Source organism: Primulina huaijiensis, chromosome 10, assembly GCF_012295235.1.
Source record: "Primulina huaijiensis isolate GDHJ02 chromosome 10, ASM1229523v2, whole genome shotgun sequence".
Taxonomy (NCBI): domain Eukaryota; kingdom Viridiplantae; phylum Streptophyta; class Magnoliopsida; order Lamiales; family Gesneriaceae; genus Primulina; species Primulina huaijiensis.
In genome coordinates this window covers 16,384,668-16,411,826 of record NC_133315.1, presented here as the reverse complement: position 1 = coordinate 16,411,826, position 27,159 = coordinate 16,384,668, and the positions used below count along the sequence as shown (strand labels likewise).

Sequence of the window (27,159 nt, the reverse complement as noted above, 5' to 3'; positions counted from 1 at the left end):
CACACAAAAAAACATTAAGTTGCATTTGGATGGATGAATTTGAAATCTATAGATTTCGATTATATTTTTATTGTTAACAATGAAATAATAGATGACATGTTAAATCAATATCTTACTTATTTATATATCAGTTACACAAAGTAGAATGAATTTCAAATATCTTCATTATTATGTGAACTGGAAATCCATTTCAATTAATATAAAATCTTATATAAACATAGAAGAAGTGGATTTAAAATATATGATTTTGTTTTTTTAAAATTATAAAAATATATGAATTTGAAATACATATTTTAAATATATGAATTTGAAATACATTAATTTCAATAAAATATAATTGGATGTGACTTCTTTATCATTACATAAGTATATAATGCCTAGTCAATGGAGAAGGAGACTTGGCCCCACTGATCTCTCCTTAGGCCAGAATAGCTGACACTCCCCCTAATTTGTATTTTTTTTAAAAAATATACCTAGACAATGCTCATGTGGTGGAGATTGTAATAAAAATTTTTTTTTTGTAAATATTTCTGACACATATGGACTCTATATTACACAATGGGATAAATAATTTATGCACAAAAACTTATGTGAAACGTTCTAATAGGTCAATTTTGTGAAACATATATTTTATATACGTCATTCATGAAAAAATATTACTTTTTATATAAAATATATTAATTTTTATTATAAATATAGACATAATTGATCCATCTCAAGAATAAAAATTCGTGAAAACGTCTTATGGAAAACCTATCCTAATCCATGGTTAGAATTGGACGGCCAAAAAAAAGTATATTGCAAAAAAATTACACGTGCTTCAAGTTAGGCCATTATTTATTGTCCTTTCTAGAAGAACGGCAGTACTAAAATGGTACAAAAACATTGTACCTGTCGACGATTGATAGGTTAGTTTTCCAATGTGAATATAATTATAATATTATTATTATTAGACGGATTAATAATTAATTATATATAAAAAAATTATGAGACAGATCTCATTGATCGATTTTATAAATATAGACATGGTTGATCCGTCTTATAAAAGACATACTCTTAATTTTATAGTCGTTTAGGGGTGAGAAGATTGTTACAATTAATTCTCGAATCCTAGATCTTATCTCATATTTTAAATATTGATATAAAATGAGCTACAAATCACTCAAAATTAATTTTATATATCCACTTCTACACTCAACTAACCAAAATTTAATAGTTTCTACCAATTAAGTATTTCTATATACAAAGAGATGATATTTTGGGTTCACATTCTATATTATTTTATTGTTCATTTCTTAAAACTAAAACCAAACTTGACTTTCATTTCAGATCGTCAAATAATTAATTTTTTTAAAATAATTTATTTATTATATATTATATTTCATTATTCCATATTTCAGTTCAGCATGTGGTTTACGATTATCGTAGGACTCATATTTAAATATAATCATTTTAAATTAAAGTATTTTTCGTTACTTTTTATTATTATGATATTATTTATATTTCAATGTAAATATAATTAATTATAAAAACGATTTACAAGTAAGCAATGTGTGTGTCGTGTGTTATATAGAAAAATTAGAGAATGAAACAGTTTTTTTTAAAAAAAATAAATGAAAATAAAAGTTAATAATTTTAAAATTAAAATTGTTTTTTCTAAAATAAAATATAAAAAATGTGACTGGAATAGTTTGAATGATATTTTACAAATCTATATTATATTATTAAGTTTGAGAGATTTAGAGTAACTAAAATTTGAGAGTAAGTCTCTTGTGAGACGGTCTCACGAATCTTTATCTGTGAGACGGGTCAACCCTACCGATATTCACAATAAAAAGTAATACTCTTAGCATAAAAAGTTATATTTTTTTATGGATGACCCAAATAAGAGATCAGTCTCACAAAATACGACCCGTGAGACCGTCTCACACATATCCATTGCAACTGAGCACCGATTAGGTGTCGCACATCCATTGTAATTTTTTATTTTTTTTATGATTATACATTCATCTTTATTTAAATATAAATCGAATAAATTTAAAAAAATATTATATAATATATTCCTCGCGTGGTCAAGTTAGAAAGTTTCAACTTTCAATATATAATTAAATAAAGTGGACATGGGTAACTGAATGAATATACACACGACGAAGGGTAACGAAGTCACAGAAAGCGAGCTCATATCAAGACGGAAATCAATGCTTTGAAAAACCTGGTCGATCAACAATTCCCATGAACAAATTCGCGAATTACAAAGTTGTATTTCTCTTTTTTCCCGGTGAATTTTGCGGATTTGTGTAACCTTTGAGTTCAGAGCATCAAAGAATTATTTTCTGTTTCTTTGTGTCTGATGGGCAAGAAACAGCATATTGATTGGACTTCGAAATCCATTACGTCCTCTGGGAGTGAAAGGGTTTCTCTCTTGAATAAAGAGGCGAGGAATTCTCTATTTATTACAGTAATCTTGTGTTATTTTTTCTTGTTTATTTTTTTTGGTTGATTTTGCAAGCCGAAATACTCGGTCGATTTGGGTTTGGGTGAGTTGAAAAGATTTTAAATGATTAGCAATTCTTGATACTGCTGTGGTGTTCTGTGGCAACGGTGGTGATGTCACGGTGGATGCAGTTGGCCAAGAAATCATTGTGTTGTGTATAAAATGATTTGTCTAGGATTTTGATTCGGTTAAACATAAGAAATCGTTTGGTGTTGTGGTGATGCGGATTCATGCACTTTTACTTTCGTGAATACATGGTTGCTAGGAAAAGTTTCTGGTTAACAAGTTGACAGAACACCATTTTAGGCTGAAAAATTGGAGGCTTAAATCACTGTTATTGAATTAAAACTTGTTATTTTAACAGTTCATTGTTGTCTATCGTTCTTTCATTTAAATGCCTTTAATCAGACTTGGTGTTTTGTCTTTTATGATCTTAGGATCACTATATCAAGGCTTTTCAAAAGAAATTGTTATTAAAACTAATACTTGAAACGATGTGTTTGTGACAATTCCGAGAAATTAATTGGATTGAGTTAACATGCTATATTGTTGGTCCTACAATTATAACTTCAAAATCTATTCTTCATGTAGGCACAGCGCAAGGCTAACGAGGATGGGACACCTGATGATCGAACTACAGATCTTGAGCTAGGAGATGCCTCAGAGGTGGGCGATCAGTGATTTTATTGCATTGGTTTCTCGTTGAACTCTAAATATGTACATGGGACTCTTGCAAAAAATATTGACTTTGTGATAATTTCAGGCATCCAATGTTGGATTCGGTAGAGTATTACATCTGGTGAGAAAAATAGTGACACTTCGTATTGATGAACTAGGTTTTGTTTATTAGGATGTTTAGTTAATGGTTTTCCAAATAAACAGGCAAAGCCAGATGCTGGAAAGCTAATTATCGCAACTGTTGCACTGTTGATAGCATCCACATCTAGCCTTCTTGTGGTAAGGCTTTCTTTATGCTATAAATCAAGATTCAATCCACCCTATAATTTAGTGCGTTATTATTGTCCTGAAAATATCCTTTATGATTATATCTCCAATAATCCGGCAAAACGAGGGACACTGTGCAGTTAATGCATTCATCTATTGATAAGCTGGTGATTTTTTGCCATTTTAATTTTTCTGATAAGATTTTTTAATTTCTTTATCAGTATGTTGTCTTCTGCAAATATACTATTGAGAAACTGTGCAATGTGGCATAAAGGGATTAATTACTGTTTTTATTTTGTCGCAGCCCAAATTTGGTGGTCGAATAATTGATATTGTATCTAGGAATCTGAAAACTCCTGATGAGCGAGCTGAGGCATGGGATGACGTCAAGAAGACAATATTAGCTATCTTTCTAATTGTTGTTGTTGGGTATGAATTCATATCTCTGGCTTTTACTTCCTCATTCTTGTTCATACTCTGAGCTCTTCTTTTCATAATTACTACCCTTAAAGCATCTTGTTTTCGGAACTTCCTTCCAGTTCTATATGCACAGCACTTCGAACGTGGTTATTTTCTTCAGCCAGTGAAAGGGTTGTTGCTCGGCTAAGGAAGAAATTGTTTGGTCAACTAATCCAGCAAGTAAGACCTGATTTTTGGTCAATTTTCCAGAGGAAATGAAGTTGGATTATTAGATTTTATTTGGAATTACAACTACAGGAAATTGCATTCTTTGATGTAACTCGAACGGGTGAACTTCTAAGCCGTTTATCAGAAGATACCCAGATTATTAAAAGTGCTGCTACGACAAATCTTTCAGAATCGCTGCGCAATGTGACCACTGCCCTTATTGGCATTGGTTTCATGATATCATCATCCTGGAAATTAACACGTAAGGGATTTTCGGATTCTTTTGTTTACATGAAAACTTTCTAAAAAATGACATGTATTCTTTCTCAGTTCTGGCACTAGTCGTTGTTCCACTCATCTCAGTCGGAGTCCGTATGTTTGGACGATATCTTAAAGAACTGTCACATGCAACTCAAGCCGCTGCTGCCGTAGCCGCATCAATTGCAGAGGTACAATTCACCATGCATAATGAATGTCATATGCTTTAGCTATCTATGTTATGGATGCCATCATGTTTTGATCTTTAGGAATCTTTTGGAGCAATTCGAACTGTAAGATCTTTTGCACAAGAGCAACATGCAATCTCAGGTTACTCGGAAAAAGTTGATGAGACACTGAAGCTTGGAATCCGGCAAGCGGTGAGTTTCTACATTTTATGCTCTTCTCTATACGTTAAAAGAAGGGGGCTGATTGCGTATAATATTTTTTGAAAAATGATTGCGTAGTTTGACTAAAATTTCAACTTCCCCCCATAATCTTTTCAGTTGCCTAACCTTGTTCCTCATCCAGTTCCCTTCTCTCAAATTCTTTAATTCATCTCTAATGAATCCTCTTGTATCTATCTATGAGCTAGATTTGGAACGAATCTTATCAAGCAGCATGTTAAATGATTGCTGGGTGCTGAAATTTCACATATTTCTTTTTGAAAATTGCAGAGAATGGTTGGTTTATTTTTTGGAGGATTGAATGCAGCATCTACCTTATCTGTGATTATAGTTGTAATCTATGGAGCTTACTTGACTATAATGGGCCACTTGACTGCTGGAGCTCTCACATCCTTCATTTTGTATAGCCTGACAGGTATTTTGTATTTACTAAATTAGCGAATAATCACCTGAATGGCTATCACTGTGAGAAAACCAAAATATAATACAATAAGAGGACAAAGATGCTATTTCACATATATCTCAGCAAGATTCACTCTTTTGTTTGTTATTATATTATGATGGTGACAAATCAGCAGCTTTTTCTGATGAATGAAATCTCCCATCTACAGTTGGATCCTCAGTATCCTCATTATCAGGATTGTATACCACTGCAATGAAAGCTGCAGGAGCGAGTCGTAGAGTTTTTCAGCTTCTAGATCGGGTCTCCACCATGCCTAAATCTGGAGATAAATGCCCAATCAGGTTAGTTCTATATATAAATTCCTCCTTAAATATGCATATAAAGCACAGCCATATTATGTTTCTAGTTTTGTTCGCAGTGATCCTGATGGAGATGTGGAGTTAAGTGACGTCTGGTTTGCTTATCCTTCTCGTCCAAGTCATATGGTACTCAAGGTATTATTTTGGTTGCTTAAATATCAATTGGTTTATTACACCAAAAAACTGCAAATCATATATTTTAGTGCCGTTTTTTTATTTTCTTTTGTCCAAGTTCGAAGCAGATCCGAAGATCACAAAACCAAGACTTTAGATAGCTCTTACAATTTTTTTGCACGCTTGTGAACCTACAATGAGTTGTGTGCTTCCCAATTCTAATTAAGTAAACTCACCGTTCATTGTTACAGGGAATAAGTTTAAAACTCAGTCCCGGCTCCAAAGTAGCTCTTGTTGGACCGAGCGGTGGAGGAAAAGTAATGAACTCCTCACATTTGTCTCTTTATATCTCGTTCAAGTAAATATACCCCTTGATCAACAGTCTTATAATAAATGCACATCATGGGTTGCAGACAACAATAGCTAACTTGATCGAGAGATTCTACGACCCTCTGAAAGGAAAAATTTCGCTGAATGGGGTTCCCTTAGTGGAAATATCACATGAATATCTCCACCAAAAGGTAACATTAAAAACGATCCAATCCATTTCTCTATAACTACGCATTGTGTGTCACGCATGGACTAGTTTCATCTATAGATCAGTATAGTAAGCCAGGAGCCAGTTCTTTTCAACTGTACGATTGAGGAAAACATTGCATACGGTTTTGATGGAAAAGCAAGTGATTCTGACATAGAAAATGTAGCTGTAAGTTCAAAACCGTTTTTCATCTTTTCAACTTTTATGTTTTGTTCAGAAGCCTTACTTTTAAAATTTTCTACATTATTGTCGATTCTGCAGAAAATGGCGAATGCCCATGAATTCATAACAACATTCCCTGAAAATTATCGAACTGTTGTTGGAGAACGTGGATTGAGATTATCAGGAGGCCAGAAACAAAGAATTGCAATTGCAAGAGCACTACTGATGAACCCAAAAATCTTGTTGTTGGATGAAGCCACTAGTGCTCTTGATGCCGAGAGTGAATACTTAGTACAAGTAAGATTAATACCTAGAAATCACTTTTTCTCAGTTTTCTTAGTCTTGAATCTCCTTGTCTGTCATTTGTCCACGTTTATCGTCTATTTTAAAGTGTCTTCTTAATTTTATTGCTCATTTTAGGATCCATTCTATTTTGAACTAGAATTAGTGTTTTTTTTAATCTTTTGTGTTTTTATTTCTCACGCAATCACATACACTGCACATGCGCTCTGATAGACATAAAGTAAACACATTTGCTGTTGATTGACCCGGTATAGAATTATTTCTCGTTTCCAATCATGGCTTGTTTGTATAAACTATCTTATCTCCAGCTGACCTCTTGCACATGTATTCTATAGGATGCAATGGACTCGTTAATGAGAGGAAGGACAGTCCTTGTTATAGCCCACAGGCTTTCGACTGTCAAAAGTGCGGACACGGTTGCGGTCATAGCTGATGGACAAATAGCCGAAAGTGGCAGTCACGACGAGCTTCTTGGTATGAATGGAATCTATACCGCACTTGTGAGGAGGCAATTGCAAACAGCCAAAAGTGAATAAATGATGCACAATGCGGAATGTGTGGGATAAGCTCTCGTGGGGTTATTTTTTGAAACATAGGAATAGTTTCTTTTATGCTTCATTTGGTAATCGAGAGTCTGAGACTGTCATAAGGAATAAGGATGAACCGAAGTACTTTTATATGAAGATTTAAGATACATTTAAGTAATAAATGTTCAATTTTAAAACAATTATTATAAAAAAATGAGATAATATTTGGATTCAAATCGCCACTCACCTTCCTCAACTCTCGTCAGAAGTAATTGTCCCTCTGAAAAAATTTGAAGTTCGAACAGCAAATTTCAGGTGAAGACGCATTAAACCGCCTTATTCAAATCTCAATCACCCCATTAAATTCTTGGGTTCACCCTAATTTTATCCGATATCCAGTATGCCATTTGTTCGAAATATACCCGTCACAAAAAAAAAAACCAGGAAAACATCATTTCACGTAAAAAAGATGCCTTACGAGTATGAATATCACCATGTATTTTTTATCACTTGCACCGGTACAAGTGATTTTCTGAATGTTTTCGAATCAGAGGAAAAAATGAAAATTAATATGGTGAAAGCTCATGAAAAACGGGCGCAACCACAATTGATGTGGCTCTTCAACAAAATTTAATAGAATAAAACTGGCGCAAACAGAATTCATTCGGCTACAATAAACCTTAACTCAATCAAAATTAGAGCAATGTGAGTGGCCTGAGGTCGAGATTCTGGGGAATAAGCCCTGGGTGTGACACAATACACAATTTGACACGTATCAAAATCAAATAAGGCAAGAATAAAAGTCTCAGCGACTCGCCAAACCCTGCACTGCTTGAGTGTCCTCTTCAGTTATCTTGTTAGCTTGGATGGTAGCAATCACATTCGAAATGTGTCCCTGAAAAAAATTTGTCATCTAAATTAGTCACAAAACCCAATGAAATACACAACAAATGAACCGGTTTAGGCATCCACAGATAGAAGATCTTAAAAAACGCATGATCTCTGATTCAGCTACATCATATAATCAAACTAGAAATGCCAGATTTGAATCCTACCCGCCATGCTCCTAGCTTTGATCTAAGTGCTTGCCATTGCTGATGCCCAAAATCACGTTCAATATAGCGGCTGCAATACAAAATACAACTTGTAGATGCTTTTCATAGCAATTTAAATTATGCATCTAAGAAGTATATTAAGTACCTGACAATGACCGCTTGGTTCATTTGATCAATCCTGCAGTCCATCAATTTTGCTGTTATCGCCTTCACAACCCAAGGCTCGACCTCATTGCCTTCAATCTAAGAAAGCCATGAAGCACATAAATGATTGGAGACATAAATCAGAAATTATGCCCTTGAGTTGAAATAAAAGCATTACCTTCAGTGTTTCCTTAATCAATGAATAAGAAACACAACTAGATTCATTTGTGCTAAGATCAACCAAGGATAGCAGCCTCATCTTAGCAACACAATCCTCATGCACCAGGCCTACACCATATCTTAGAAACATTAAGCTCCTGAAGATCGTACAAGAGTTGGCTTGCCAACTAAGTTGAACAAACCTGCTGAGTGAGGCTTAGAGTATGTAATATTCAAATGCAGGAAATACAAGCAACAACTCACCATAGGTTGTGAGTAAAGTGGGATTTGTCGCATGGAAATTCAAATATGCATCCAGCCTTTGAGTTACAAAGATTTTTAAAAGTTGATACACCAGGGAATATTTAGCATCTTTCTCCAGCTGTGAAACAGCTGGCATGTCTTGCAAATCACTCTGGTGCACAAAATAGAATGAGGAAAATGAGAAGGCCAAACTAAATGCTTGCTAGTAAACATGCTACATTGAGATGCATCAAACAGAGAATGCCAAAACAATAAACCGAAAATATTTCAAAATTATATCATACCTAAGGCATAGACAACGAAGTGAGGATGTATCACAGACACATGTTTAATGTTTGGAACCACCTTAGACCCAAAAGTGCCTAGAACTGCTTTAAACCAGACTAACAAGACTGAAATTTGGACCTGCTTGTAATATTTATGGCCTCATATTCAATATTTATTCTTCAGCTGAGCTCTTAAGAGGGGGAAAAAGAACTGTCGTGCTTCACAGCGAGGAACGTGAAATAGACCCCAAAGGTCCGGAACATAGAATTGCTTGAGAACTGATATAATGGAGTACAATGTATTTCAAAAGTTAAGCACTCATAAATCCGTTGCAGCATAGTCTTAACAAGAACTAGATTCATCTTACCGTAATTGGTAAGAGATACTAGATCACTTTCAGGAATACTGGAAGTGAGCTTAAAAAGAATAGCTTTTGGGTCATAACTGTACCTTCTTGACCATAATCAATCAAAACTTATTTACTTTAGATAGTCTTTGTGGATTTTACGTGAAGAGAATATGATTCAAAACGGTTAACAATGAGAAATAAAACAGATAACTTCTAGAAATGCAGGTGAACATTTCATGAGAATATTGCAGAACTTAACATTTGCACAGGAACTGTACAGATGTTGAAGCTTGTAACACCCTTATTTTTATTTCAAGAAATAAAAATTTTAATATCTGGGCAGAGACTGTCATTAATGTGCTCAAAGTAGGGCTCGAAGTTGGTAGCATGAAGTTCATTGCTTTTCGTAACAACACCACATCCACATAACGTTTCTAATGATTAAAATTTAAAAAATTCAACATGTTCCATTATTCGCAGCAAGAGAAGAACTCTGTTTGTCTCATAATTAAAATAAAAAAAACTGGCACTTTTACATCAATGATGATACAGGGTCAAAAAAAAAATTCTTGCATAAGAGTCATGATACATGAGCAGCCATAAGACATGGCAACCAAGTAACGATATCCACAATATATTCTAACATAATTAGGGATGCAATCAAGATCAAAAGCACAAAAAGATGAATGAAGTTTAATAATGTTCACAACTGAAATCATGCAGAATTTTACCTGAAACATATCAGGTGCCTTCACAAACTCAATAATAGCTCGAGCAGCTTCTTCTTTAGCCTCATTAAGAGTTGACGCATCTTCGCCAGAAAAAGTAGCCAGGTACTTGATAAGAAATTTAAAAGTCTCTTTCGCAGTACTGGAAAGACAGGAATTTTGTTTGATGATCAGGTCGTGAAATACTTTCTTTGTATAAGAAAAAGTAATGTAAAAGTGTAAAAACCGAACAACTTATATTTCTAACCTCTTAGTCTCCTTCAATATATTAGAAACAGTAAGAAAGAGAGCTCTCTGGTCCTTCACTCCAAGATTCCACTCCCTGAGAAAGCTATCCATCTTCTTGAAAGATGGAACAACATGTTCTGTAACATTTCCACTAACTGCCAAGTTAAGTGCCTTCATATAAACAAAGAATCGGCTATATGGGTTCTCCAGTAGGTTGTAGAGGTTGAATAGACTGTATAAAAGAAAATGTTAAAGACGGCAGTTATAAGGTCCTAGGATCTTGATGATTAATTGAAATATCCATTACATCTTTAGGCGCAGTGCAGGCTTATTGTTAAGCTGTTGAGTTAACTTGGTAGCTATAAGCTCCGCCATCTCATGCGCTTGATCAAGACTCTCAGGCTTCTTAACAAGGTTGCATATGACAATATATATGCATTCAAGATCTAAAATGAAATTAATTAGCAGCCAGCGAGAAACATCTAAGAAACCAAACACATAATTTTGGAATAACTAGTTCAGTTGCAAAAATTAATGATCAGCTCAGAACCACATCAAAAACTAAACTGGAAGAATAACAAAAACTCATAATTCTCAAAAAGAGATTCACATAATTCAATCAGAATGACCAAATAAACACATCCCAACAGCGTCCAACTATGGAAATTCATTGTTTTCACACAAGATTCTATTTATGACTTTAACTAATTTAAATTGCAAACTGGGTATTACCCTAACAAAGAACGTAAAACTGGACCACACAGCACACAGGTATTAAAACATCAGAACCATCAAGTGACCACTAAAGAGCCTCATCCAAGGCAAATCATATCACCTTTTTCAGAAGCTTTTGAGAAGATCACATCAGCGGAGGTAAGCATCAACGAAGCTAAATCCAACCATCGGTTTTGAATCATACATTCTCCAGCTTCCGCCAACAATCTACTGACCTGTTCCTCCGCCACCTTTCGACACGGACATCAAGGTTACACAAAATTCCGTTACAGACGATAACCACGGAGCAATTATAATCAGACGCACACAACCAAACTTCCACATACGTCTCCACAAAACCTGTATTATTTAATGCGTGCATAAATCTTGTGTAAGTATTACCTCCGGACCTGCATCTCCCCATGACAACTCGGCAGTGAAACGGACGACGGAAAGGGCGGGATCTTCTTCTGATGTGGGGACAACGGTCGCCATTCTCTGAAATTGTAGATTTGGAACCCTAGAGAGCTCCGGTATAGAGGAACTTAAACCCTATCTCAGGCGATTGTTTCGCGAAAGGTTTCAGTTTTTAACTTTTATAATTATCCCAAATTTTTTTTTTAATAATTAACTGGTTGGGTTTTTTTTTTTTAAAAAAAAAAAGATATTTATATAAAAAAAATTTCAATGTATATATCAATTTTTAAATATTTTTGCACAGAAATAGAAAATAAAATTGATAAATTTTTATTCAAAATTTTAAAATAAGAAGAAACTTTTTTATATTAAAATTAAATGTAAGATTAATTTTATTTTCTTATAAAAATACGCTTAAATTTAATATTTTTAAAATATATTTCATGAATATGCGATAATCACTTATTAAAAAATAAAAATAATATTTTAAGATTGATATTGTTTAAATTTTATTTTATGAATATGCGATAATCATTAATTAAAAATAATATTTTAAGATTGATATTATTTAAATTTTATTTTATGTTACATACGCTAATTTTATTATTAATAATATTTTATGAATATGCGATTATCACTAATTAAAAATAATATTTTAGGATCGATATTATTTAAATTTTATTTTATGTTAAATACGCTAATTTTATTATTAATAATGAAATAAAATTATAATAATTTTGTAGATATTATGAAGTAAATATTTATATTGCTGTTATTATTTAAGTTGAGGCTTGTGGTAACTAAATTTCAGCTCATTGTATTATTTTTTATAAATTAAAAATATATTTCTTCTCAATTTACAAAAATAAATTCATTTTTATTTAATAAAAATATAAAAAAAATTTATATGAGTGTAGTAAATTTCTCTCTCTTTATCAACCAAATATACATATTTTATCATATTAAAAAATATCTATTTTTATTTAATAAAAAATATGTAATAAAATGAACTTTTTTAATCTTACCTCTTATGCTCTTCATCTTTATAATTATATAATACATAATATAATTTAAATATTATTTGCCTGATTTTAAATTTCTCGGTTAACAGAAGCTGAAGGGTAATACTGTCTTATTAATATCCTCCGGGGCCGTTCGGCAATTTCATGACTTTAAGAGGGTAATCGGGAATTTTACGGTATTTGGAAATTCTGTCCTAAATTTATTTATTAGGGTTAGGGTTTATATAGCAGCCGCACACAGTACTACGCTTTAGAAATCGAAGTTTGCGCAGCCGAAGCCCTAAAGCAGAGAGCTTTCTTGCCATCGGAAATCAAGATGGTACAGTTTTCTATCTCCCCTTCTCTACTTACGCTTACAAATGAATGCCTGTGTTTTTTCTTGAATAATTTAATATTGTGTGCATGATTGTGTAATCAGCCGTCGCACAAGACTTTTATGATAAAGAAGAAATTGGCGAAGAAGCAGAGGCAGAACAGGCCCATCCCGTATTGGATCCGTATGCGTACTGACAACACCATCCGCTACAACGCCAAGCGCCGCCATTGGCGCCGCACCAAGCTCGGCTTCTGAGCGTTTCCTTTTCCATCTTATGTTCCTCTGCTTAACTATTATGTTTGTCTCCTCTGGATTTCATGTTATAATTTAAATGAAATAGATAGTTCTGTGTTGTGATGCAAGACTTCTTGGCCGGTTTTGATAATGTTATGGATTCTTAACAATTGCATTTGGAAACTCGGTTCGTGATTCTTTGAATATAATTTTAATTTATTTTCCTGTACGTTTAAAAATATTTTTAATGTTTCTGTCCATGGCTGGTTGGTTCGGGGAAACTTAGATTTTTAGACAGTTGAAAGATTTTGTATTTGTCTCTTGTAGATATGGCTGTCTTTATATTTTCGACTTTTGTTCTCCTTTATCCGCCTGTATAGAGTTGACTTGTCCAATTGAATTAACTAGCTTGGACTGTAGCATTGACACCAAAATAATTATATAAAGTTAACTCTCCACTGAAGCATGAGCTATTATTTTTATTGTGGCTTCTTGACTTGCCTTTTCGGTTTTTTAACTGTCATGTGTGGAAATTGTGCAACATGGTCGGAGTGCTAGGTGTTTTAGTGTATGATAGATTGAGTTTTGGTTTAACAGATTGAAGTTTGATTTCTTAATCAACTGTTTAACTAACTTGGTGAATTCACATATGGTTGCTTGTTGTCAATCCCTTGTATTGACCAAGGGAAGGATAGGATGGCTTTGTTACAGTGTGATCACCTTCAACTATTTTGGTCCTCGTGAGTTTTGCATTTGTGTTGTATTTATTTTGGGGAGTGTTTTGAGTATAAATGGCCTCGATTATCCAAAAAATCAGTAATTTTAATTGGTGGTGAGGAAGAAACGGTGACTTCAACCCACTTTGAGGGTGTTAGCGCTAGATTTAATGGCCATCATCGGTCTTTTTTTTCTGTTTTATAGTTAAGTACTGACCACATGTTTAGGCCAAATGCAGAAGAAACATATATGTTGTGGGGGAACTGGTTCTGTGCATAACACCAGGGTTTTTGGTGGTGTTGAGCCAGCAGGTGCCTTGTGAATGCTTGTTACTTGTCATAGGATTGAGTTTCTCTGCGTGTTCATGATTAGCGTCTGCTAGGTTTCTCTAAAATATGTATTGGGTATTGCCTTTAAACTCTGGTATGGGGCAGGTTTGACGAGGAAACAAAGTCTTTAATATATCTGTCGACACTCCGATTTTCATCCATCCCTTTCCGTCTCCCTAACTTCTCAATCGAAGAAAACTAACACGGATGGACTGAATCATTCTCTTCCCAGTTTACATTTCGGTTATCTGCTACCCTATCTTTAAAAATTGGTCAGTTCGGTTGGTCAAAACTGATTCGATGAGAATACTACGTGTATGTATGTAACAAATATATCGGCCCAATTAATAAAAGAAGAATGTCTTCTCGATCGTCAATGTGGGCGGCCCAAATGTCAAATGAATTTTTAATAATTTTTCGAAGAGGAAGAAAACCTTCTTTGATTACTTATAAAAAAATGATTTTGCAAACAATTATTCCTAATTGCGTTCGTTTGTATTTTTGGATATTTTTTATGAAATTAAATAGGTAACTTTTTATACTTGTATTTGAAGTTTTATCGTATTTTTGTTTTTACTTCCTTATAATATTGTTTGGGTTAAAATTGTACAAGCCCAATTAATTAAGCCTAAATCCTAAAAAAAAATGGATTAGCCCACAAATTATAAGGGAAGCTCGTCAATTCAAAACAATTTGAACAAGTCAGATAGCGGAGAGATTTCGCGGGTGAAGATAGTGTAGAAGTGTAGAAAATGGAGAAAACTCCCAAAAATCTTAACAAAAGAAAGGAATGGACATATGGGAAAAAGGGTCTCAACTCTCGAAGAATTGCAAACACTTAAAAAATTACAAACTTTTCATCGTCCGAATTTCATTCCAATATTATTTTTCCAGTAGATTTTCTCTAGATTATTCAGCGATTTCTTTCACTTTTCATCCAACATTGTAATAATTTTAATGTTTATTAAGATTCCTCTTGGTTTTTTATATACGTAAATCATATTTAGGGTTTTCCAGAAATTTTCAGCATCAATTTCATTGTTTTCTATTGTTTTGGTGTATTTTATCTTAAGAAATCATATCAAATAGTCAAATTTGAAATTCAAAATAGTTAAAAGTCNCAATCGTCATAAATTGGAAATTTAGTGCAATGAATGTAGTGGAAAGACAAGGATGATGCGAAGGCATGCGCAAATAATAAAAGCCGAAAAGTAATGTACTGACTACTGACTACTCTCGCCCACAGCCTTCGCTATTATTTGAATTATTATTAGAGTACTTGCATGTTTGTGAAAGTGTACTATAATTTTTCATCGGACATCGGGATTTCCATGTACCAATTATACTGCAAATATATTTCACGTGTTTATATTATATTATATTATATTATTATATTTGAAGTTTATCAAAATCAATAAATCATGTCAATCTCTAATATTTTACTAGGAATTTACTTTAATTTCGAGATTTCGTCTTAAACTTCGAGAATACAGTGGTTATTTCACCACATTACATACAACATAGTATAGAAAACGCTGATTTAATGGATGAGTCTAAATTTTATCGTGTAATAATGGACATAGACAGGAACTGTTAATTTAGTTGACGGAATTTGTTTCAACTTTTTGTCGTCCTCCCAATATTTTTTCGTTGATTCTTCTCCAAATACAATAATTATTCAAACAAAATAATCGCCGCATTTGTTTAAAAAAAATATCCAAATAAGAACCACCGAACAAATGGATCATCGAATGAAACAAAAAACTATAGCTGGTAGTAGTGGTACAACTAAAATATTTCAAATCATTCGACGGTCATAGCTCGATTGATCTACCCACCATGGACAATTATTTCATCGTAAGAATCTTCTGCTCAATAATTGTATTTTTTGTAAACAATGAGAATCGAACTCATGTAATAGAGAGAACTGTATGTCAAGATGTTTAGAAATGATATGCATGTATATTTTCCTGTAAAACAGTTCATTGTTTGAATTCCAAGTATAAAAAGATTTATTTAATGTTTATGTCTTTCTTTCTATATACTTTGTTGTAGGATACTTTAATATTTGAATTGCAAAGTACCAATTAATTTTCTCAAATTCATTGTTCCCCAAAAGTTGAATATAACATATCCACTTATCTAGTATAATTCATGAATCTGAACACTATAATTTAATGAATGAATAGACTAATCTTTGTGCATTTCATCACTCATTATTCAATGTAAAAATACAGTTAATCAATTCTAAAGTTTTTTTATGCTATATTATTTGGGAAAATTCCAATTTTTGGTTGCGTGTGTTTGTTTCTTGGTCATTTGGATCTTTTATGTTGTCAAAATTGAGTCTTAGTCTTTTATTTTTTTTAAAAAAATTATTCATCTTTCATCGAGAGTGCTGATATGACATTGTACACATATCAATAAGTAGCGTCAGTTTGGAAAAAAAAGACCTAAATTTCTCAAAAAAATAGCGAATTAAGACTAGAATTTTACAAGATGAAAACAAATATATAAGATCAAGATTACAATTTAACGTAATATTTTTTCATGATTAACTTACGTGATTTTCCACTTGAATCCAACAAAGTACTCACATCATCTTTATTGATAAACGTTTTATAATATTAGAGTGGTAACCCAAATCAATTAATAATTGTAGGAATTATATTGTTATTCTGTAAATTAATTTCTAGTCGGATGATAATAATTTTATTGAGATTGATTATATTCGACAAAAATATAGTCCCACAGTATGTGATAATTATAAAAAAAATCTTGATCTGAGTTTCGAATTCATTAACTCGTTTAATTTTGGAATCATTTTATACAAAGTTAATGTTATGATCATTTTACGTGAACGACTTGCGATCTATCGAAATAATTCGGGTTATTGTTTACACTTGTAGTTCAAATTTATGACTAAAACCACTGAATTTTGAGCTGTGAACGTCTTTTATATTTCTAAATTTATTATCTTTAATATATTCTGTTAACATTTTCAACCCACAATTTTATTATTAGGGATGAGTAGGTATCTTGTAAGACGGTCTTACGAATCTTTATCTGTGAGATGGGTCAACTTTATCCATATTCAGAATAAAAAGTAATACTCGTAGCATAAAAAGTAATATTTTTTCATGGATGATACAAATAAGAGATTCGTCTCACAAAATACGACCTGTGAGATCGTCTCACACAAGTTTTTGACATTAGAGATTGATCTTTATTTAATTTCTGAATCAAAATCTTTACAATGAATCGGTCCAATATTATGGATAACCACTACTCGTTAAACCTGACACAACACGGAATTTCCAGATTGAAGAAATCTTTTATAATATTTTTTTCTTCATTAAATTATATTTATTTTTAATTTTATTATTATTAATTTCCAGATCCCTATTGATTCGATCGCAGTTGCAGGAAGGCAAGTGGACATGTGCATACATATGACTTCTGATTTACACACTTCCTATGATCTGGCATATGACAATGCACCTTAATTTCTAAGAATTGTTTCTTTACTTTTTAACAAATTATTTATTCATCCTTCAATAATGAGAGAATTCTTGTAATTTTGTCATCTATTTTGTTAAAGTTCTAAATATTAATTCGTTATCTTTATTTTTGTGATTTTTTAGCATTTTTCCGATGTGACACTGTTATAGCGCTGACATGTGTAATTTTACATCAATACTCTCGATGAAAAAGACAAATATTACCAAAACTCTTNATATATAAAAGCATCCCATGTCACATGATATTCAAAAAAAAAAATTGCAAATATCTCGTGTCACATGATATAGGGAAAATATTTATTCGGAAGCAAAATGTACCATTACTCAAATTAGAAATGTCACACTATTTTATCGGTATATTTGTAATCAAATTTGACACATACCCTTTTCCATTAAATGATCACATTAAGAATTAGGAAATGATCCCATTTGACTCGCCTAATTTACATTTTACACAAGAGTTTATATGTCCTTGCACATGGTTGTGATTCGCATGAGTCGAGAGGACGTCTCAGCGATATAAAAAGTTATTTTGAAAATTCGATTAGATCACTCACGACTTAATTACGTTTAAAAAGTATAACTTATGTTTCCAATTTATCCTATTCAACTCGGATTTTTTTAAAGATATCGATGAATTATCACATTCCGTCTTCTGGATCCACCTCGAACGGATGGGTAATTATAGTTAAAAAGAAAAAATTTAAATATTTTTAAAAAAAAACATCGATGAATTATCATATTCGTGTATGTTGGATCGCCCTCGAATGGATGATTTCTTGGAGCATGGTGTAAGTTTACTGGGATTGATTAGGAGTTGGTTTTGGCCTTATGAAGTATATCTTTACTTTATACACGTGATGTGCCAACCTTCTTTTGTAGCCCTTTATTTCATGTTTCAACTATCAAATCATCCCATTTTATTCGATTATTTTTTATTATTATTACAACACACGCTGGGGAGGGAGATCGAACCCGGAGAGGGAGCCAACTTAAGCTGGTGAGTGAGACCATTGGGCTAAAGCCCGGTCTCAATTTTATTAGATTATTAAAGTCAAATAAACTTGAAAATTCATAGCATGTGACAGATCTACGTATGTACTCATCAAGTATTTTACAATATATATTTAATTTTTCAAGCAAGCAAAGGATCTTCTTGGGAAAAACATCCCATGTTCGCCTTGCAAGGACATCCACTTCTTTAAGAAAAATAACATATGGATGGAGCTTCGGAAAATTGGTGGTGCCTTCTATTGGAAAAAGTCCTCATTGATTTTTTTTTAAAACAAAAATCAAAATTATGTAAATTTATTATGAAATTTAGAAATTTCGTCAAACAAAATATTACTAGGATGCTTGCTCTTATTTCAAATGGGGTAGCTAGATTTTGATGCAATTCCAAATAAAATGCTTAAAGTAAAGGATCAATGAGTCGAATGAGGAAGTAAGCGAACCATGGAAGATTTTGTCATAAATGTGACAATTTTATCTCACATTGGTTAAAAATAAAAAAGTTTAAAATACTTTTGAAGGGCTAACAATAAATTCCCTATGACAACTTGTGTTAATCATTTTCATAAAACGACGACAGATACAAAGTGGTGTCTACGAGAGACTATTGTGCAGTCGCGCAGACCTGAGCCAATGACGTGACAATAAATGAGCTCTCCATAATCAAAATATAGAATCCAATTTCAAGGTAAAGGTCATTGAATTTTTTGAATGTGCCCCTTATCAATGTGGTTGATTGGTTGAATGAACATGTGAGAAGATAAACATAGACAAAAGTGTCCCTTAAATGTGATTTGCCATCTACGTTATTAAATGATATTTGCATTGTTAAACAACGTTATTATTGGTTGGGATGTCAGCACATCAAAATGCTTCAATCAATATACACAATTAATTGGGACAATATTTAAATTACATATACAATTCAGAAAATTTTAAATAAATGATAGGGCCTATGTCCCAAAAATAAAATATATGAGTAAAAATAATTTATTCAAGTTCCTTTAATATATTTTTTAGTATCGCCCATTTGAGAAAATATTGCCACAGAAATAAGGCCATTGGAAACTAATTTGATTAGTTAATCTTTTTAGATACCGTTTCGTTCGAAAAATAAATTATGAATGATGTATAATATATGAATAATACAATAATAAAAAACACTGATATTTTATAAAACTTAAATCAAATACTGACTAAATATAAAAAAAGTATACATATTGTTACCGGAACACGATATCCTCTAAAAACAANTATTATGATGGATTACAGTTGCACCCTCTATCTATATTTTCTTGCTCAATTATAATTCATTAAAAAAAGACATTAACTGTTGTGTCTTCTTCCTTATTTTCACATTCAATTCCAGCACTTAATACCGGACCACATTAGCATTAAAAAATAATTATTGGACTTACTATTATATGAACTTATGTTGTACACTTAACTGCTAAGTTGAAATCAACAATTAAATTGGCAACCACTTACCATTAAGTTATGTGAATCATGCAACTGAACTTCAAAACAAGACCAATAGGCTCTTAAAGACAACATCAAGCATCGGTTCAACAATCGAAGAGACCTTCAAAACTGTAGTAGAAAATGTTACGAGGTCATTCGATATCGAAATTTTGGATACCTTCAGAGTTTCTTTTCATGATCTAATAACTTGTATATTCCACCAAAAGTACAACGATTACTTGTAACTCGGATAAATTTTTTCCACTTTAGTATTAAACCTCGAATATTCCAAGTTATAACCTTGAAACATCCCCTCCTAACCAATCGACATTTTCTATCTATTCTTCAAATTAATAAATAAAAAAAAGGAAGAAGAAGTGAGTGATTAGAGAGTTGTGATAGAAGTGTATTTGCCTAAATGAATGAATCCACTTTCTTGCACAATCTGACAGACTCCCACATGCCAAAGTAGAGAGGTCCAGGCTCCAGAATCTTGACCCCACCCACATTATATGATCCACATGGAATCAAAGAATATGAGCAGTGAAACTGTGTCCCACACATTCACACTACATCTGACTCAGATTCTCTCCTCAAAAAATAAAATATAATAAAGAAACACTTACCATTTTATATATATATTACCTGAACAAACTACATTCCCTCTAAAAACTGTGTTCTCTAATCTATATCACCCTTTTTCTTGTTCTGTGAGAAAACCAAAATAAAACAGCATTTTTGTTTTCTGAGAAGGATGGGTTTTTGAGATTCTGCATTGATGGTGGCAATTCTTGATTTTTGGAATCCAGAAAATCTGTAGTTTTAAATATAATCCCATCTCTGTGTAAGTGCTCTGTTTTCTGCTTCTCTTTTATCATGCTCACAGTTTCAAGTTTTATGCTTGCAATGAAAGTTTATATTTTTTTTTTCCAAAGTCTGGTTGAATCAAAACCTTAAAACTACTGGGAAAGATTCGGTATATTCCTCCCTGTGGCAGAAAACAAGAAGCAAAACATGCTGAAATAAAAGTCAAGTGATAAAAAAAAGGCTTCAAGATTAACTGTGTGATCAAAATATTTCTTGAATCGGGTTACTTTCATGTTTGGAGGCAACATAAGCCATTCAAGAAGCAACAGAGGATTAAAGATTCGAGTTTTTTCATTATATGTTATCGGGGAAGGAAACGGATATGCCTGAGAGGATGCTTAATCGAGATCTGCAAAAGCAGATTGGGTGTATGAATGGCATATTTCAGCTCCTGGGCCCGAATCATTTTCTTGCAGGCCGGCGTGTAAATGGTCGCAACCACAAAAGACTAATCCAAGGTAGTTTCTCACAGCTCGACTTATGACTCATTGTCTATTTTTCAAATAAAACTCAATTCTTTGGCAATCTTGCATGTCATTTATGGTGAACCATCTGGAAAATCACAATAGATTAAAGATAGAGATATATTTACACAGTTATGAGAGGCACCTACTTAGAGCTCGGTTCCACTCATCAAATTTCTCTTATACTAAATATAGCTGCAACTTTATGTTTTCAGGTGCTCAACACCATTTGGATCCTAAAAATGCACCAAAAGCTGTCATGGTAAGATTCTGCAGGGTACTACTCTTTGTTTTATTGGAGAAAGAAAGAAGAAATTGGTCAAAATTCATTAAAATTAGTTGTCACCGCCATTATTTAATTTGAATAACTTATATTGGCAGGCAGAAGATTTGGAGGTGCAGAAGGAGAAATCGAAGAGTTCCATGGAATCGTCCCGACCCTCTTATTCATCATCTTCTTCTTGTTCATCTATGTTCTCATCAATCGAATGTAACCGAACAGTTAAACCAGAATCACTTTCTCTGAGGCAAACCGGCATGCCTGATACCCGATCAAAGATCACAGCTATGAAAGAGCAGAAATCGCACGATCTTCAAGATGTAGTGAAGGGCTCATTGTACAAAAAAGCACCAGGATTGTCGATAAAATGCCAAGCTAAAGATGAAAAAAGATGCCGTGTCTTAAAACATGTCGACTCTCCCAGGCCTTTGGAGCTGCCCAAATACGTGAAACCGAAAGCCATGAGTGCTGAGATATCAACTCGAGTTCTTGCCAAGCCCCAGGATAGAACAAACAGCTCCAAGGATGAGCGGCCGGCACTTCCTCGCTTCTCTTACGATGGAAGAGAATCACGAGAGACATCAAAGTCAACGATGAAGCTCAAAGAACTCCCAAGGTTATCATTAGACAGTAGAGCAAGTACCATGAAGTGTTCAGCACTCGAGTCAAGATTGGATTTTTTGGGCTGTGACTTGCACATGAAAAATGAGAAATGGAGCAAAGTACCCCAAACGAACCAAGAACCGGGAAGCCACAATCGATCATCCAGTTTAGTAGCAAAGCTAATGGGTTTGGAATCTTTCCCAGATAATGTTGCCACCAGTGATAGTGGGATCACAAACATCAATAGATGCCCAAAAGAAGATTTGATTTCAAGATCATCCTCAACAGCAGAGAACAGCAACCAAAACCATGTTTCTTACTCCCCACGAATTACACGGAATGATCCCGCCTCACCACGATTGCCTAATTCCAATTCTGATTGGAAATCAAGCAACCGTTCAAGGTTTCCAATGGAACCTGCTCCATGGAGGCAACAAAATTCAAGTCAAGATTCTCCCAAAGTGGCTTCCCACAGTAGGGCAGCTTCAACAAATATCCAGCATCAATCTTCTTCAGTTTATGGCGAAATTGAGAAGAGAATAACAGAACTTGAATTCAAAAAGTCCGGTAAGGATCTGAGGGCTCTTAAACGGATACTCGAAGCAATGCAAAAAACAAGAGACAGAATGGACAATCAAAGAGGAGAGTCTGTTCAGTTCACGTCACATACAAGGGCACATAGTTTAGATGAAAGCTGCTCTGATCGGAATTATTGCTTGTCATTGTGGCGTGATAAAAAGAATCATCAACAAGCATTTACCATTAACGAGCATAGCTTTCCGAATATAACAGATTCTTCAATCGTGATCATGAAACCAGCAACAGTAATGGACAGAGAGAAACATGCAAGATCAACTCAGGTTTCCAGAATAGCAATACAGCATTTGCAGAGGTTTCAGAATCAAGACTCTAATCGGTACAGGGATAACTCACTTCACAAACAAGTAGCAGAAGATCTGAAAGCAAGGAAAATTGATTTTGGTGTCTCCGCTCCACATGATCCTTCCATCGAAAAGAAGATTACAAGGAGAACCACAAAAGTAGAGCAAACCTTAAAAGCGTCTCCACAGATGAAGGTAAGAAGTTGCAATACTTTTGGAAGGAGTTCTGAAAGTGTGAACCCAAGATTAACAGAGAATAGAGGCAGGATAGAAAGACAATTCCATCCCACAACCCCGTCATCAGACTCAGCCAGGGTCAAAAGGCACTCCATTAAGAAAGTCATAGAAAAAGGTTCCAACGCCAGGGAACTCAACATAAAGTCAACAAATCTGCAATTAAGTGATGATCAATTTAGTGAGGGAAGCAGCGAGACGAGATATTCAAGTAACCAAGGTGATACAGTTTCTATAAAGTCGGAAGACAACATTAGCTTATCCTCACAGATGGAAACAGAAGTCACAGGCATTGCTCGTTCTATTCGCACAAATACCAAAACGCACAAGGTAAGAAAAGATAGAGATACAAAAACTTAATATAATTCTTGTTTGTTATTTTGGCCCCCAAGTTTACTAGCCTTCATTTTAGGTATCACAGAATTCAGCGGCAACATTGATGGAACACACTCCAACAGTCGAAGTTGCAGCGACCATGATGGAACAACCAAGTCCAATCTCAGTTCTCGATACCACAATTTATGAAGAAGATTCACCGTCTCCAATAAAGAAGATATCAACAGCTTTTAAAGGTATTGTTCTCTCTTCAGAGTGGCAAACAGAAACTGAAGTGGATAGTAAACTTCACATTATATAAACATATGATTTAATAAGTTTCGCCTGTATAATACACACCTCATATCCATCACCTGACGTGTGATTATTTTTTTTCTGTTGTGTCCTACTTGTGGAGAAGATGAAAGTTCAAATCCTGATGAAGCTCTATGGAATCTAGAGAAACTTAATCCTTTGCCAACCTATCTTTGTCACGAGTACAATCAAAAGAAGCTAGAAAATATAAAGCACCTAATCCATGAGCGTAGATTGTTGAAAACCAAACCTGATGAAGCTACTGCAAAACAAACTGCATCGGTGGATGTCAGCCCAAATCAGGATCACAGATACATTAATAAGATGATACTCGCTTCACGACTTCTTGAGGATGTGAATGTCATCTCCATGACCGATCAGCTCCATTCCTCGTCACATCTGATCAATCCAAATATGTTCCACATCCTTGAACAAACTGAGCAGATCATGGAAAGGGGTGATGGAGAACTCAACAGAAAGAGTGATTGGTCACAGTCGAGTTGTAGAAGCCATAGAAAAGTTGTTTTTGATATGGTAAATGAGATATATGCCCGCAAAATCGCTTCAGATGGGTCATTCACCCCAGGTAGGAAAAGGGTAAGCCCACAGGTGCTCATAAAAGAAATATATTTGGAGGTGGACCGTGTGCAGCAGAAGACGGAATGCAATCTTGACGAAGAAGAAGGACTAGTCAGAATCTTAAATGCAGATATGATGTCTCGATCGGAAGACTGGGCAGACTACGGTGTTGAGGTTCCAGCCTTGGTGTTGGATATCGAACGCTTGATCTTTAAAGACTTGATTAATGAGGTAGTCACGAGTGACACTGTGGGTCTGCAGAATTGGCCAAAGAAACATTGCAGGCAACTGTTTAGAAAATAGAAGTTATGCTTACCCTCTGTGCTTCTACATTTCTCGTCTTCTATGTAAAACATCATGTCAAATGTATATATAAATTAACATATCTCTAGAATTGAGTAAATATCTCATTTACTTTAAAATACCATTATTCTTCATGGCTAAGCCTCATTTCATGAATCATTGTATGCAATTGTAGTTATAAAATAAGTGGATCAGAATATATATTAACACTGAAATTCATTTTAACCCACATCGTTCAATATTAAAGGCCAAGAAATTGGCTCCTCCAATGTTTTCTGATTCATCATTACCAGTTGACACGAACATTTTCTGATTCTCAGTAGTTTAGGTGTTTCACAGAAAAGTGATCATATCGTACGACTTTTGCCAACTACCTCATGGCTAAAGGAAAGCAGTATAAAGGTGTCGAATGATCATTGATATTACTTATTGCTACAACATAAACACACAAGAATTAACTAATTGATACAAAAATAAGGCATAAGGGAGATAATATTGGAATTGGTTACTCCTTTGACTTATCCTTTCCACGCCCTGCGAGATGGAGGATCCATCAAAGTCTAGATCTTGGAATGAATCTGAGAAATGGACTACCAACCCTCTGTAAGCACACAAAAGAATAGGCATAAACTTGTTCTCGAAAAAAGTGATTTCAAGAGCTAAATGTTTCATACACAAACAGGATTGGAACATAAATATGTGGCTCCTGTATTGTCACAAAATAAGGTAGGAGGCCGGTGTATATAGACACCAATCTCATGTAATAAATTTAGAACCCATAAAACTTCTGCTGCTGGATTTGCTCTTGTATTCAGCCTCGGTGGAGGAGTGCGAAACTGATTTTGATGAGCTAAATGCCACGAAAAAATTTTTGAACCAAGTTATATGAAATATGTTGTGGTAGAACAACCTCTGTCCTTAACACAGTCACAATCAGTCCAAAAAAACTGAGAAGTTAGCAGGAAACCCGGTTTGAGAAATAAGCGATGACAAATTGAGCCATTCAAGTACTTGAGAACTCCTTTTATAGCTTGTCAATGAAATTCCATTGGTGCATGCATATATTGGGACAATTTATTCACAGCAAATGACACATGGGGACGAGTTATAGAGTCGATATGTGGAGAACCATCAACAAGAGATAGAGTTTCAGACAATTTTAGGGGCGTGGCTACATTCTTTGCACCAGTCATGTGACGTTGGTCAAAAGGTTAGCAGTGTGCTGATGCTGTGACAGGAAGAGGCCCTTTGAAGTGGGAATGACTTCAGCTCCCAAAAATTGATGTAGAGAGCCAAAATCTTTGATGGAAAAATTACAAGCTACTTGCCGAACGGACTGATCCGAGAAATCAGGATGACTACCTGTTATAACTATGCTATCTATATAGACCATGAAATATGCCATGACACCATTGTTATTTTAAACAAGCAAGCATGCATCAGAAAATTATTTGTGGAACTCAAAGGTAATAAAAAATATTATTAGCATAACACCGTGCTTGAGCGCTTCTTTAAGACGATATAGAGCTTTATTGAGTTTACAGATGTGCATGCGGAAGCTGCTGATGGATATAGCTAGGGGTTTGTATCATATAGACTGTTATGTGTCTTTCTGTTTGATTTTCGGTGCACAGTGAATATGAGTTGAGGCAAATAAATTTCTTTTTTCGCAAGACGAATTTGCCCGAATGTATATGCTATACGGAATGACAATTGTCCTCAAGATACAATAACTTCGATCCAGAATGCAGCACTTCAAGTTCTGGATGTCAGCGAACAATCATATGCTTGAACTTTCAAGTTTCGGAGGAAAAGAATGCAATGAAATGTATGTAAAGAAGAGATTTTGAATGCTCAGCAGAGAGATACATATAGAGTGAGTCACCAGTATGACATAAAGGGCGCACCCTTCTGTGATAAGCCATGGGACGCTCGCACAAGCCAGGGGACACACGGTTCTGCGCCAGGGGACTCACAGTTCTGCGCCAAAAGACAGTCACACGAGACGCACTGGTTCGGACTGGAGCACTGACCGGAGGGTGCAAACATTGGACGCACTGTTTCAAGAGACCACACTACACCACACTGGATCTGACCGGGCCGAGCCGGCCGCGCGTGTGTGTTTCACCGAGACACAGACTATCAGAATTTTCCCCCTTCCAAAAACTTCTGGTGCCTCTTGAGACCCAAACCCTTCGCTCAAACTTGAAGTTAATAAAGAAGAATATGCTTGGTTCATTTTCCA

At 34.2% G+C, this 27,159-nt stretch overlaps 4 protein-coding genes and 1 long non-coding RNA gene across 7 annotated transcripts; 3 read left to right on the top strand and 2 right to left on the bottom strand.

The window, feature by feature from the left end:
- The first annotated feature begins 2,129 nt into the window (after positions 1–2,129).
- LOC140986709 (ABC transporter B family member 27) lies at positions 2,130–7,367 on the top strand. Its single transcript, XM_073455034.1, has 17 exons — positions 2,130–2,434; positions 3,086–3,160; positions 3,258–3,293; positions 3,377–3,451; positions 3,744–3,868; positions 3,979–4,078; positions 4,157–4,328; positions 4,397–4,515; positions 4,594–4,704; positions 5,002–5,146; positions 5,343–5,475; positions 5,553–5,628; positions 5,859–5,924; positions 6,021–6,128; positions 6,206–6,313; positions 6,407–6,604; positions 6,946–7,367. Exons 1-17 carry the CDS (start codon positions 2,351–2,353, stop codon positions 7,144–7,146), a joined length of 1,932 nt encoding a protein of 643 aa, XP_073311135.1. The 5' UTR covers positions 2,130–2,350; the 3' UTR covers positions 7,147–7,367.
- A 377-nt stretch (positions 7,368–7,744) lies between these two features.
- LOC140986908 (uncharacterized) lies at positions 7,745–11,627 on the bottom strand. Its single transcript, XM_073455310.1, has 10 exons — positions 11,448–11,627; positions 11,167–11,296; positions 10,639–10,777; positions 10,351–10,563; positions 10,107–10,245; positions 8,760–8,910; positions 8,515–8,624; positions 8,338–8,435; positions 8,193–8,262; positions 7,745–8,032 (listed from the first exon to the last, which is right to left on the bottom strand). Exons 1-10 carry the CDS (start codon positions 11,538–11,540, stop codon positions 7,943–7,945), a joined length of 1,233 nt encoding a protein of 410 aa, XP_073311411.1. The 5' UTR covers positions 11,541–11,627; the 3' UTR covers positions 7,745–7,942.
- A 1,152-nt stretch (positions 11,628–12,779) lies between these two features.
- LOC140986522 (large ribosomal subunit protein eL39x) lies at positions 12,780–13,217 on the top strand. Its single transcript, XM_073454804.1, has 2 exons — positions 12,780–12,803; positions 12,903–13,217. The coding sequence occupies exons 1-2, from the start codon at positions 12,801–12,803 to the stop codon at positions 13,053–13,055; spliced, it is 156 nt and encodes a 51-aa protein (XP_073310905.1). The 5' UTR covers positions 12,780–12,800; the 3' UTR covers positions 13,056–13,217.
- On the bottom strand, positions 13,087–14,399 carry LOC140986523 (uncharacterized). The gene is made up of 2 exons (XR_012176949.1): positions 13,886–14,399; positions 13,087–13,830 (listed from the first exon to the last, which is right to left on the bottom strand). It is a non-coding gene; the product is annotated as an uncharacterized lncRNA (long non-coding RNA).
- Positions 14,400–20,611: 6,212 nt separating this feature from the next.
- Positions 20,612–25,014, top strand: LOC140986149 (protein LONGIFOLIA 1-like). 3 transcript variants are annotated; one of them, XM_073454185.1, is made up of 6 exons: positions 20,613–20,917; positions 21,009–21,398; positions 21,620–21,666; positions 21,786–23,732; positions 23,815–23,974; positions 24,136–25,014. In XM_073454185.1, exons 2-6 carry the CDS (start codon positions 21,239–21,241, stop codon positions 24,912–24,914), a joined length of 3,093 nt encoding a protein of 1,030 aa, XP_073310286.1. In that variant the 5' UTR covers positions 20,613–20,917; positions 21,009–21,238; the 3' UTR covers positions 24,915–25,014. The 3 variants fall into 3 exon arrangements, with proteins under 3 accessions (XP_073310287.1, XP_073310286.1, XP_073310285.1); XM_073454186.1 differs by having other exon boundaries at positions 20,612–21,398; positions 23,824–23,974; XM_073454184.1 differs by having other exon boundaries at positions 20,613–21,398.
- The last annotated feature ends 2,145 nt before the right edge of the window (positions 25,015–27,159 follow it).